The 12,745-nt window shown below is 43.6% G+C and overlaps 1 protein-coding gene across 1 annotated transcript in view; it reads right to left on the reverse strand.

Moving 5' to 3' along the window:
• Positions 1–2,455, reverse strand: part of LOC120540086 (serine/threonine-protein phosphatase 2A 65 kDa regulatory subunit A alpha isoform) — a 46,161-nt gene extending 43,706 nt beyond the window's left edge. The window contains exon 1 of the mRNA XM_039770568.1: positions 2,329–2,455. Coding sequence (XP_039626502.1) covers positions 2,329–2,406 — 78 coding nt within the window. The 5' untranslated portion in view covers positions 2,407–2,455. The remainder of the gene's footprint in view (positions 1–2,328) is intronic.
• Positions 2,456–12,745: the final 10,290 nt, after the last annotated feature.

Genomic DNA, 12,745 nt, shown 5'->3' on the forward strand with positions numbered 1-12,745 from the left:
TAGCAATGCGATATTTAACTGGGAGCCAGTGGAGCTGCTGAAGAACAGGAGCGACGTGTTCAGTGGAAGCGGCTCTGGTAAGAACACGAGCGGCGGCACTCTGAACCAATTAAAGTTTGTGAAGAAGACAGAATGACGATAATCAATATGGGATGTGAGCACAGCATGAACAAGAATAGCAGTGCTGGTCGCTGAAAGGATGGAAATATGCCGACCGAGTGACATTATTAATATGTGCCTCAAATTTGAAGGTACCATCGAGAATTAACACCCAAGCTCTTACTTAACCCAGGAGGAAGAAGAGATTAGAGAATTAGGAGCAGTCAATCACATTTGTCCAAAACACATTTAGTTCCTATTAAAGACTATTTTAGAAAATTAGCAGACAGCCAGGATTCAACTTCCTGCAGACAGACACTCAGACAGGGAAGAAGGTGGAAGAGTGGAATCGGCCTTAGCAGACAGACAGAGCGGGTGTCATCAGCATAACAGTTAAAGGAATATCACACTTCCTAAAGATTCGACCAACGGGGCAGGAGATAAAAAATAAATTGCCAATTCATCTAAGCTGCATGTTTTTGGACTGTGGGAGGAAGCTCACATGCACTGGGGAGAAAATGCAAACCCCACACAGGTGTACCTGGGACACAAGCCCCAGTCTTCTTCTGCCCGCTGATTTCCCAGGAGGCACTGCAGCACATTGATAAAGGGCCGTTTGTTGCCTGCCCGATTCGGCATTCTGGGTTTAAATTCCACATGTGCAGCCTGCACGTTCTTCCCATTCCTCCAAGGATACGCTGACTCGGTTCATCTGCAGCTCCAAACTGGACTTGTGAGTGTGAGCCATGCAGTGGGCTGTTGCCGTGTCCAGGACTCTGTCTTGACTTGGGCACAGTGCTGTCAGGATAGGCTCCAGCGCAGATGTGCCCCTTAATTACATTAAGCAGGATACTTTCTCATTATATTGTGGGTTTCCTCCCAGAGCCCAATGACATGCAAGTTAGGAGGATTGGTGTTGTTAAACCGGCCCTAGTGTGTATAGAACCTGTGATGGACTGACTCCTTAGCCAGGCGTTGTTCCTGCCTTGTAGCCAATGCTTGCTGGGTTAGGCTCCAGCTCCCCTGCTCGGGACAAAGCCAAGTGTGGAAGATGGATGGCCGGACTGACAGACTTTTTCATTACTCCAAAGTATAATCAACTTTCACAACAAAGTCTATGCAAACGACCACCAATAAACCCATTTACAGCAAATACGATTATTTTAAAAACAAAGTATATATAAATAAAAAAAAAGTTTAGGGAAGTCAATAAAGCAAACCAAAAAAGGTTAAATATATAAAATATTTTACAGGGAAAAAAGTGAAAGATAAATTTACATATTACCTACAAAATGAAAACACTCGGACTAAAACACATTTCTTTTGCCGAGAAGGTAATCGGTTATTCCTGCATTGCAAGTTCCTTTTTCGAGATATCGATCAAAACAGAGCACACGTCCACCCTGAGCGGTTAACATTTGCAGTACTGTGCACATTGCGTTACTCCCTCTATTGATCCGTCGACAGTACAACTTATGATTTTTACAATCTCTCAACAGGTTATGTATGCACTTTCAAATTCCAGGGCCTCACAACACGGGTTTACAAAACAGTGCAACGGATACGCAAAATAATACAGCAAGGGGGCCTGCCAGGAATCGGCCATTAGCGGGCGTTAATAACACTTCCGCACGGTCTTAAGTGATCCAAGCGGTGCCTTAAAACAAAAATTAAAGGCCGGGGAACCAAGCTTCAATATCCAACAAGGCAATAGTGCGATAAACGGGTCAACGGTAAAGAAAACGAGCAAAACACGAAAGAATCCCCCCCTTGATCAAGAGTCCGTCACCCAAGCCGATTGGTCAGCACTGTAACTCGGACTCCCTTTTGTCGGGCTGGTCACCGTGAGCGGGGACTGCGGGTAAGGAGAAGGCCGTCTCTGGTAAACACAGCCCGCTGCCTCACTCGGAGCTGTCGGCGTGTGCGCCGCTTCATTCATACACATCGGCAGCAATCCTCCAACGCGTTTCATTTACTACACAGAAATCACTACATGAAACAATGTCCATGATCACTGCAGGAGCTGCTCTCCATCTCGCGGAAACGGTGTTATTGTACGTACAGGCTGGAAACGTACCACAGGATTACTCATTAAAGCCAACTCCCCTTTTTTCTCATTCATACGATACTAGCTGTGCTCCTCTTAAACGTGTTCGTTCACTCAAAGGAAAGAATGCCAGTGCGGCGCATAATGCGTATTTCAGCGAGGGACGGAAACCATTAACAAACCTGCACGTCTTCGTTACGCAGCTCGTCAATGAGCACTGCGATGGGATATAGAGAATCGTCTCCGTCTGCCGCCGCCATCTTCAGCTGTAGCTCCGTGCTTTAGAGGAGGCACGGGGTTTCCGCGCCTGGCAGCAGGGGCATCCCAAGCTCGCGCATAGCTCGTCACCAAGGCGACGCCAGCCAGTCAGGGAGAGCGCGAGTTGCGCAATGTCACCGAAAGACGCCTACGAAACGCCGAGCAGTGGCGAGGCTTGGGGGACAACATAAAAATAGGACAGGATCAGACCCCGAAACGTCACAAACACCGACGCGAGTGCTTTAGCATTTTATTTCTTTTTTTGGATTCACCTGCCGGCTCCACTAGCATTTCAAATTGGTCATTTTGTGAATCACTGCGACGTAGCTGACAATATCTTTAATACCGATAGTTTTACTGACCTTCGTACTTCGCTTTCTTCTTAGGAGGACCTTCTTATTCTTCGGCAGTGAATTTCAAGTTTGATTGATCGGCAGCCAGAGAAACGCAAAGGTCGTTTGATTGACAGGTGCATTGTAATTTCTTAACAGTTAAAAATATAACGTGAGACACACTCGTTCACACAAAGAAGCAAAACAGATCATTCAGATTACAATTATAAATGCCTTGTCATTGTGCTTCCTAAAATGTAGCAATGGACGTCCACCTAAGATCAGTGATCCTTAACCTTCTTTTGAGTCACAAACCCCTTTAAGAATCTGATGACAGCTATGGACCCCCCTCCTCCCCAGAAATATTCGCATAAACACAACTACAATGAATATAATGTACTTTATTTATCGAGATATGATTGTCTCATACATATATGGCATACACAAAGTATTAAATAATCTAAAAAAACTTCATTATAATTATGAAATACAATCCTCTTGTGCAAATTAAAACAGATCTACTACTACTACATTCTTTATTACCATTACTACTACTACATCTACTGTACATCAATAACAACAGACTGTATATTGAATATAAATGTTAATTTTCATCTGACCCTCACGGGTCCACAGACCTCAGGTTAAGAACCCCTGACCAAGGTGGTGTGCTACTTCATTAAAAAAAAATGGAAACCGCTCATTCATTTGTATGACTGATTGATGGCTAATAATTATATATGTAAAAAATGGATGTACTGTACATATTTATATTATACTAGGGGGCTTACCCACTTCTCGCTTTGCTCTCCAACCCCACTTGCCTGCACTACACGCCAGCCACTTCGCGTCTCTGCCGCTCGTGTTGTGAAGAGGGGGGCTGAACGCACCCCAAGGTGACACGGCCGCTCCTCCGAAGCCCCCTCTTAAACCGTGATACAATGGCAAGCAAACAAATACAGTTTTGTTATTTTTTTAACCTCCTCTTTGCTCGATCAGCTGCTCTCTTGCTGCTGTGCTGCGTGATCGCCATCTCATGTGGCACTTTGAACATTTAAAAGCCTGTACAGCTGCTGTCCTACTCTTTGTCTTTTATTTCTGGACCGGGTCAGGTGTGGTTAAATGTTTTGGCACAAAGTCTCATCTCGCGGGATGTGAATTCTTGATATTTTTTAGTTTATAATTGAAAAATATATACCGTATATAAAAAAAACACTTTTTAAAAACCACGCTTATATTAAGTTAAAAAGTGTACTAAAAAGTAAAAAATAAGTCTCTCATACATCACTGGTAAAATAAAAGGTGGCTACGAGTGATGTATGAGAGACTTATTTTTTACTTTTTAGTACACTTTTTAACTTAATATAAGCGTGGTTTTTAAAAATATTTTGTATATATATATATAAAATTTTTCATCTCTTAGTCTTGGGTTTGTTTTAGTTCTACCCATTACTAACACCATCTATTGGTGAAATCTTTAACTGTTCTTCACATGAAAATGTCATTTCTTATTTAACATGGATTAATTGATCAGTTAGTGAAACTGATTATTGATTCATTCCACGTCCCAAGAGCCAGTTTCTGTAGCCGAGGATAAGACCGCCAAGGTCCCCGCCTTCGGCCACCACCCAACTCACACTGCACCCGACCTCCTTGGCCCCTCCCATAGGTGGTGAGCTCATGGGGAGCATGGGTGCAGCCCCGGCCACCAGGCGCTCGCCATCAAGCCCAACCTCCAGGCCTGGCTCCAGAGGGGGGCCCCGGTGACCCGCGTCCGGGCAAGGGGAAACGTCGTCCAAGGTTTTTATTCTTCATCAGAGGTTTGTTGAACCGCTCTTTGTCTCATCCCTCACCTAGGACCAGTTTGCCTTGGGTGGCCCTACCAGGAGCATAAAGCCCCGGACAACATAGCTCCTAGGATCATTGGGACACGCAAACCCCTCCACCACGATAAGGTGACTGTTCTCTTTGGATGCCTCCTGGACTCCTCCCTGGTGAGGTGTTCCGGGCACGTCCAACCGGGAGGAGGCCCCGGGGAAGACCCAGGACACGCTGGAGGGACTATGTCTCCCGGCTGGCCTGGGAACGCCTTGGGATTCTCCCGGAAGAGCTGGAAGAAGTGGCCGAGGAGAGGGAAGTCTGGGCCTCTCTGCTTAAGCTGCTGTCCCTGCGACCCGATCTCGGATAAGCGGAAGAGGATGGATGGATGGATGGATTATTGATTCATGTAATGTCATCAGAAGTGATTAAGTGTGCCAAATTTCAAGTCATTTGCACAATAGGAAGTGGGTTAAATATTGATTACAAGATTTGTACGAGACAACAAACAGGTGAAGTTAAAATGACACGTGGTAATAAACATAATAATAAGAATAATAAAAAAAGAATCTGAAAATCTAACAACATCACAAGTTTGATAAATTCTGAACAGAATGACACCAAACATATATATGAAGGTTTAAAGTGTGACAAAAAATGTGGCATAAGAAGTCACATAAAATTGCTGCACTTTTAGGCTTAGGATTTTATATATCCCTACATATACTGTATGTGTGTATGTGCGTTCGGCCCCCTTCTTCACAACAATGTGTAGCACCTTGGGGGGGGGTATGGCGAGCAAAGCAAGCAGCCCCCTAGTATTAAAAATAAAAAACATGTACACGAGGGCTGATCAAAACATTTTCATCCTGGCCAATTAAAGGGATACTCCACCCAAAGATGATTTTGTTTTTAATACGGCCCTCCTCTATATGTTCTGGGGGAGCAGGCATGGGCTTCACAAACCACTTGGTGGCAGCCCCCCTGGGTGACTGTGGTGCCTCAGATACCCGCAGGGCTCCATGGGAGATGGATTTCTCCACAGCCATGTTGTGATCCGGTGTGACCACCAGTGGGTGCTGCTGCAAGGGTTCCTGGGCCGTAGTTCAGCCACACCCGGAGGTGCAATCGGAGGCAGATGGTCAAGCACCTGAAGCACTTCTGGGTGAGCTATAAAAGGAGCCAGCAGCCACCACTCCAAGAGCTTGGCTTGGGAGGACGACGACGACGATGAGGAAGAAGAAGATGACAACGCTTGCCACGAGGAGAAGGAGTGGTAGTGAAGAGAAGGGTGCTTATGAGACTGTGTTGTGCCTGTGGGACACGGGGATTTTGTGTCCCACGGGTGAAGAACATAAAAGTTTATTGGTTTTTATACACGCCTCCGGTGTCAGTCTGTGTCGGGTCGGTGCCTATATAGCGCCTTTGTTACAATACGCTACCTGCCCAACGAAGTTTGTCGTGATGGCGGAGAAAACATTTTAACGTCATGTTTTCGGACAGAATGCTGACCAACACTGGACCGCAGCAAACAATATAAAAGTTCACTAAAAAAAAAAAAAATCTCCCATTTCTTGTGTCACATGATCCACATGTCAAGTCATCCATTAGAATGCAAGAAAACAATAGAGGATCATTTTCATTCATTCATAAGAAAAAATAATTCATAAAAGCCAAGCTACAGGACAGAGAAGATCCAATGAGTAACGCCCAGTACTGGCACCGCGCCTGTCCTGACCACAGCGCCAGCTTTCTGCAAGGGGCCGTAGGCCTGTGGATCATGTAGATCAGGGGTCACCAACTCCAGTCCTGGAGGACCACCGTGGCTGCAGGTTTTCATTCTCACCCTTTTCTTAATTAGTGACCTGTTGTTGCTGCTAATTAACTTCATTTGAATTCATTTTACTTGACTTGCGCTTGAAGACTCAGACCCCTTAAATGTCTCTTTTTTCTGAATTAGCAGCCAAACAATAATGAGATACAACATGAGCCAAAACAATTGGTGACCACCATACAATATCTGAAAATAAAGAAAGGTGAAGGTCTCAGGAATGTCTGTCTATCTGCTCAGGTCCCCAAACATTTTCACAAAACTCCTAGAAAGAGAACATCAACAATTTCCTAAATGTCTGCTATTGCACAATGAGATCAGCGACAAGCCATGGAATTAAAGAACGGATTTAATTAACAACAAGACTTGGGGCCTCGTTAAGCAACTGGTTGGAGTTTGAGGCCCCGACTTAGGTGGTCTCCTGTTGGCTCACTCGCTTCACATTTCATTTCTGTTTGGGTGCCAATTAAGGAAAGAAATGAAGAGATTCAGGGGATCAAATCTTAAAAAAACAAGTCAAATAAAATGAATTCACAAGGAGTTCATTAGCAGCAAAAACAGGACACTCATTAAAAAAAGGCTTAGAATGAAAACCTGCAGCCACGGTGGTCCTCCAGGACCGGAGTTAGGACCCCTGATGTAGATCACAGCATCGCATGAAGTGACGCTCAGTTGACTTCATATATGAGCTCTTTGCTCCACTTTGCCCTCAAATGTGCCTTATTAGCTGTAAGATGAGGTTTGGGCATCTCAGTGGTCCTTGGTGTGCCGTTTTTAATAAGTCTTTGCTGCTCCCACCTTAGATTGGCATTTGCCATCAAACGATGCTGACTTGCTGCTTGTATCTCGAATCATCACACGGTCATCGCGGCCGTCTACAGTCCATGCCATCATATGCTTCATGAAACATCAACAACACGCTAAAAAATGAATCTTGTGTGTGTGAAAAATAAGAACAAAAAACAGCTAACTATACGCAAAGTAATCATTACTTTAATTAATAAAAATGGGTTTTACCCTTATTCTTGACTATTTAATTCTAATTCAATAAAAGATTATTATTTTTCTTCAAATGTAAACTTATTCTAAGTAAAAAACTATACTGTGAATTGAACACATTTAAGTTAAGTTAAATTTAGTGACACGTCACTTCCTCTTACAGCGATTTCTTGGTCTTTACAACAACACAATCAGCTGTGACGTTTATCCACAATAAGAGCTATTTTAGTACGAATGTGTAAGTATAAAGCAGATTAATTCCGTAATGAATAATAACTAGTGTTTCATCTCATATAGTTACAGACGTAAGCATTTCTTGTTTTCACGAAACCTTTCCCTTCATGTGTGAAGCATGGCGGGCAATGCAGCGTCTTTCTAACAACTTACCTCGTTGGTTTGCTTTAAAAAACAAGCACATTTCTCAGATAGTTACGTATGTTCTTATTTTTTCTTTTATCATTTAAAACTTGTATTTTACACAATGAGATAAGTTTGAGAACGCTATGGCGTTTGTCCTAAACTACAACGTAAAAAGACGTTTGCCTGACCGTCACGGTATTATTTGACCTCTTATTTAATTCGTGTTCGTATTTTCTGGTTAATTTTTAACGCTGTGATTTATTTAGCGATGTTTGATTTCCGACGTCTTATTTTATTTCAGGATTTTCGCTATCGCATACTGAAAAGTGCAGGTGGAAAAGGCGGCCATTCATGTAACGGGATATGTTGGCGTGTTTGAAGAGCGGCACCTGCCTCAGGACTTCACTCTTTCACTCTCTGCGTTTATTTCCCGTTTCCCACTCATTCCTGGGACATCATTTGATTTGATTTGATTTGATTGAGATTTACTTTTTGTGGAAGTTTAAAAAAAGAAAAGAAAATTTGCATTGACATTTGAATGTCAGTAATTCAGTAAAACGTATCCTCAGACATTTGATTTAATTTTCCTTTAAAATATAACTCCGTTGTTGTGACTGTCTGTGTATGTTCAAATAAATAAGGAGATATGGAATTTTAGCAAGTGTTTGTTATACAGTCATTACTGCCCAGCGTTGCATCATCACTCATTTTTTTTTAGTACTGTAATTCAAAATCAAATCAGAGTAAAATAAAACCATTTTTGCCACTAGTTATATTTAATCAGACTCATTTATTTTAGGTAAATTTGAGTAAATTAATAAAGTAAGTATACTCAATAGTGCAGTATATTAAATCTACTCAAAAATATGGCTTGTAATTTGTTGCCTTATTATTATTTTTTTTTTTTACAGTGAAGTTTGTAAGTCTTCATCACTGAAGCTCCTTCAAAATAAAGGTCCCAAAAATCAGGCATCTCCACGAAGTCACCATCTGGGGGAACAACATGACGACAACAGGAGATTCTGTCCTGAAGCATCATGGGACATGAATGATCTGAACGAGCGTCTGCTTTTGACAAAATTCATATTCCTCATTTATCTGAGGGCTTCCTTTATTTTGGTAGGTCGTGTTGGGGAAAAGCATCGGCTTGTTAGTTAAACGCAGATGACCAGGAGTACGGCTTCTCACTGGCCATTGGGTTCAAATGATCATTAGAAGGTTGGCAGCTCCATCTTGAGCACTGTCTTCCTGTGGTACCCCCTAAGTCAGTTGCTTCAATTGTCAGAGCTGGTATTGTAGAAATGCAGGAAGGACTTGTGGTTTAGGAGTTAAAATAGGCAAATAAAATAATTGAATCAACAAGAAATAAAATTAGCAATGTCAGAATAAATGTGGATGCTGCCGTCAAGCAACAGAGCATACGGGGAGGGTTGCTGGAGAGTGGGCGCCAGGAAGGCGAATGACTCACCGCCGCGTTCATCTTTCAGGTTTCTTATCAGCAAGTTGGTAGGTTTCAGGCTAACCAACGTCCATATTGATCTACCGAAAGCAGCGTAGATGGGCCGTCTGAGTCATTCAGTTTGAGAGCTCAGTGGGTGAGCGGCAGGCCAAGACGGTGCCTACGAGACAAAGTGGCACATGATGGCGTTCAGGCCGCTGTGTGCTCGTTTCCGGTGCCTACCAGCAGCAGTTTACCTCAGTTATTCTTATGCCAGGATGGAAAGGGGCAAACAAAAATGGTAAAAATAATCAAAAAGTGAATTGGATACGGATCATCTGATGAACCTGCGCCCTCCAACACACTTCAGTCACCCCTACCGGATGGCGCCCGACACTTTTACGGGTGTGTTATTTGTAACATCTGAACAAGCTTTGGGGACAAGGCCTTCATTTCAGATCTGTCGGAATCATTTGCCTCTCAGGGCCACATCCTCCTCCTCCTCCTTAGCTATTCCCATTTTATATATGGGGTCACTAGTTTTGACTAGAGGGTCCACTTTTGCAGAGTGGACCGACTCGACAAACTCAATCCACAGACAGAATGTAAAGAAGCAGCAGGACTCGTGCAAACCACGTGAGCATACAGCCTGAGGTGACAGGAACACTTACTTCACGGCTGTCCTCTGGCGCCTTCACGGTCTTCTGAGAAACAAACTGAAGCTCCGAGCTGCGCATGTCAAGTGATTCACTGATGAAGCTCCTTGAAATCTGCAGGTCAGCGCGTTCCCTGTTCGCTGTCAAGAGAGGACGCCGTCACCATTATTTACAGAGGTCTTAAACACATTGTAATAAATTGTTTAGCAATATGAAGTACGCACATCTCCATCTTACCTCCAGTCCAATGGCACACACGGGTACAACATGCACAGCAGTGGACATGGCTTGTCGTGATCCACACACTGGCAGCTGAGATACCCTGCGTTCCCTCCTTCGATGTCATCTCCAACTTATTCGGGTGTCTCCTTCTGATGCGATTCATCAAGTTTCTCCCTTTTAATGGCAGGTTGCAGTATTCGCACTTGAGATTGGCTTGAAAGACGTAATAAGCCGGTGTCTTCGATTCACTGCTGACCACTGTAGGCCGCACCAAAGAACTGTGAACTCCGTGCAACAGCAAACAATTTGAAGGATTTTTCAGACATTGTTAACAGACAGTTGTTCCTTACAGCGTGAACGCTGAGCGCGTGCAAATGATTATTTGGGGTGCCAGCCAGGCCGCCCTGTTTAATGCAAGGCAATCCAAATATTAAAGCACTCTGGAAGGAAACCGACACCAGTGGCACAATCAAAAACTGCCACAAGCAAGTAGTCTTATGGCTTTCCCAGCTGAAGTACCAGTGAAGAGTATGGTGGGCTCGGGTCCAAAACTGACTAGACCCTCCTTCTGGGAACGTCCGACTTTATATTCAGAGGGGTCCTCCTCCTCTGGGCAGTGAGGTGGGGTCAGTTGTCCTCATTGGGCATCTTCTTGGAGCCGAGGAGGGAAAAGACAATATCATTAGTGACAGCGCCACCTCCCACCCCGGGGTGGTATCACATACTTGAGTTTGTGCCCATAAGGTCACCCTCAGATACCCATGCATGACGAGGGATAGTGTTTTCTACATCAAAGTCAAAGCAAACTTTATTGTCATCTCAACCATATACAAGTATACAGAGAGACGAAATTGCGAAGTTCAGGGTCCACAGTGTAACAACATGAAGTGCAAATAAAAATTAAATAAAAATTAAGGTTTAAAATTAAAACATAAACAAGACAAAGAAATTGCAGCAATATTACATTCCAGTAACGAAAAAGAAATTCACTCATTTCTATTGCAGATTAGTACGTCTTTCATAATTTACTTTCCTAAATACATATTTTCTTTCATATAATAAGCCTTGAGTGTTTTTGTGTTTGTAAGTGGATCCAGTGCTTTAACACACAACGTCGTGACAAAACATGAAGACATGTGCAGGAAAGCAGGACAAGAGCCCGGCGCCATGCAGATCCAGAAGAGAATGTGAGGCTAGACCGGTCATATTATACACATACCGTATATACTGCTGAAGAACCTTTGTGTGGAAAAGTCGAGCCGAGATCAAGATCTGTGAAGCTTGTGAGGTTTCTTTCCCAAAGATCCAATGTTTCAGAGCTTCGAAAATACTGCCATCTAGTGGTACGCATAATCATAGCGCTCAGGGCCCTTGTTAACTGCATTGCTTCAATCGGACAGGCGCACACATTTTCATGTTATGTAATCATATTGTCATTTAAATGATTCAATAAATGTACGTTAGTCGTTGCACAATATAATCTTTAAATGTGTTAAAATTAATATCCCCATCCGTGTTTCGGGAACACTAGCGCCATGGGAGGGAGTTTGGGGAATGTGCTTCTGCAACAGGGCAGATATAAGGGGGTCTTAGCGATTGTGTCTACAGTATCAATGGAACGTTAAAAGCTCCACTCGAAAGTCGGGTATGAAATGAACATGTATCCACACTCTTCATCGTTCGTGTCCATTTAATTCAGCCTTTTCTCTCTATAAAATACAACTTGTAAGCCTCACCCCCGGTTTACTCTTTAGAGCTTGCGTAGTGCGGTAGGGCGCTAAACGTCAAAGCAGTCAGAGCGTTGCCGCTGCTTCTGTCTGTGACCGCCGTAGCTTTGGACGTCAGCAGTCACGTGGTAACTGAAATCTGAACGCGATATGTCAATATCACGTGGTTTGCAAAGGTGACGTAAGCTCATCCCGATCATTACAGAAAGAGCACCGGTGTGGGAACCTACAGGGATGTACAGTGTATTACGGGATAGCTAGTAAACGTTTAAAGTTTAACTGTTGTAAAACTTAAGAACATATAACAGGTGGCGGCCTTTTCAGAAGCTCAACAATAAAAGCCATTTTATCCATAGATCAAAAAAGAAAGCAAGAGAGACTGTGTGGCGATCCATGGCAGGCCACTTAATTGCCAAAGTACTGTACAGCACAGTTCTGAATGTGTGCAGAACTTAATGAAATATTAATGACACATCATCCAAATAACACGAGTATCCTTTAAATTGCCCAGTGAGTGTAAACAGAGATGTAGTGACAGGGCAGACAAGACAAGCAGTACGTCTGGGGTCCCGAAATGGGAGGAGGCCCCCCAAGAGCAACCGTTTACATAAGCAATGACAAATCTTTGGAGACCCCCTTTAAAGCACAGCATCGACAAACTACAGTGACGTCATTGGAAAGTCCCCTAATCTCTGTCCTCACTGCCAAAGCGTTTGTGAGGAACGTTCATGTTATAATAATGTTAAATGTAATTAGGGTTGATCTCATAAATCGTGAAGGGGAGTCACCTGTCTGGAGGCAAACCCTGGAGTGATAGGACAACTCGGCCATTTCAGCCTCAGGCAGTCTCTCCAGGCCCACCAACACAGAGGACTTTCACCCATCGAATCGTTCAGAAAAACGAGTGCGAAGAAACAAGATGGGGGCTCCGTCGTTCACCTGTATAGCGCCTTACGGG

Source organism: Polypterus senegalus, chromosome 12 (assembly GCF_016835505.1).
Source record: "Polypterus senegalus isolate Bchr_013 chromosome 12, ASM1683550v1, whole genome shotgun sequence".
Lineage (NCBI taxonomy): Eukaryota > Metazoa > Chordata > Cladistia > Polypteriformes > Polypteridae > Polypterus > Polypterus senegalus.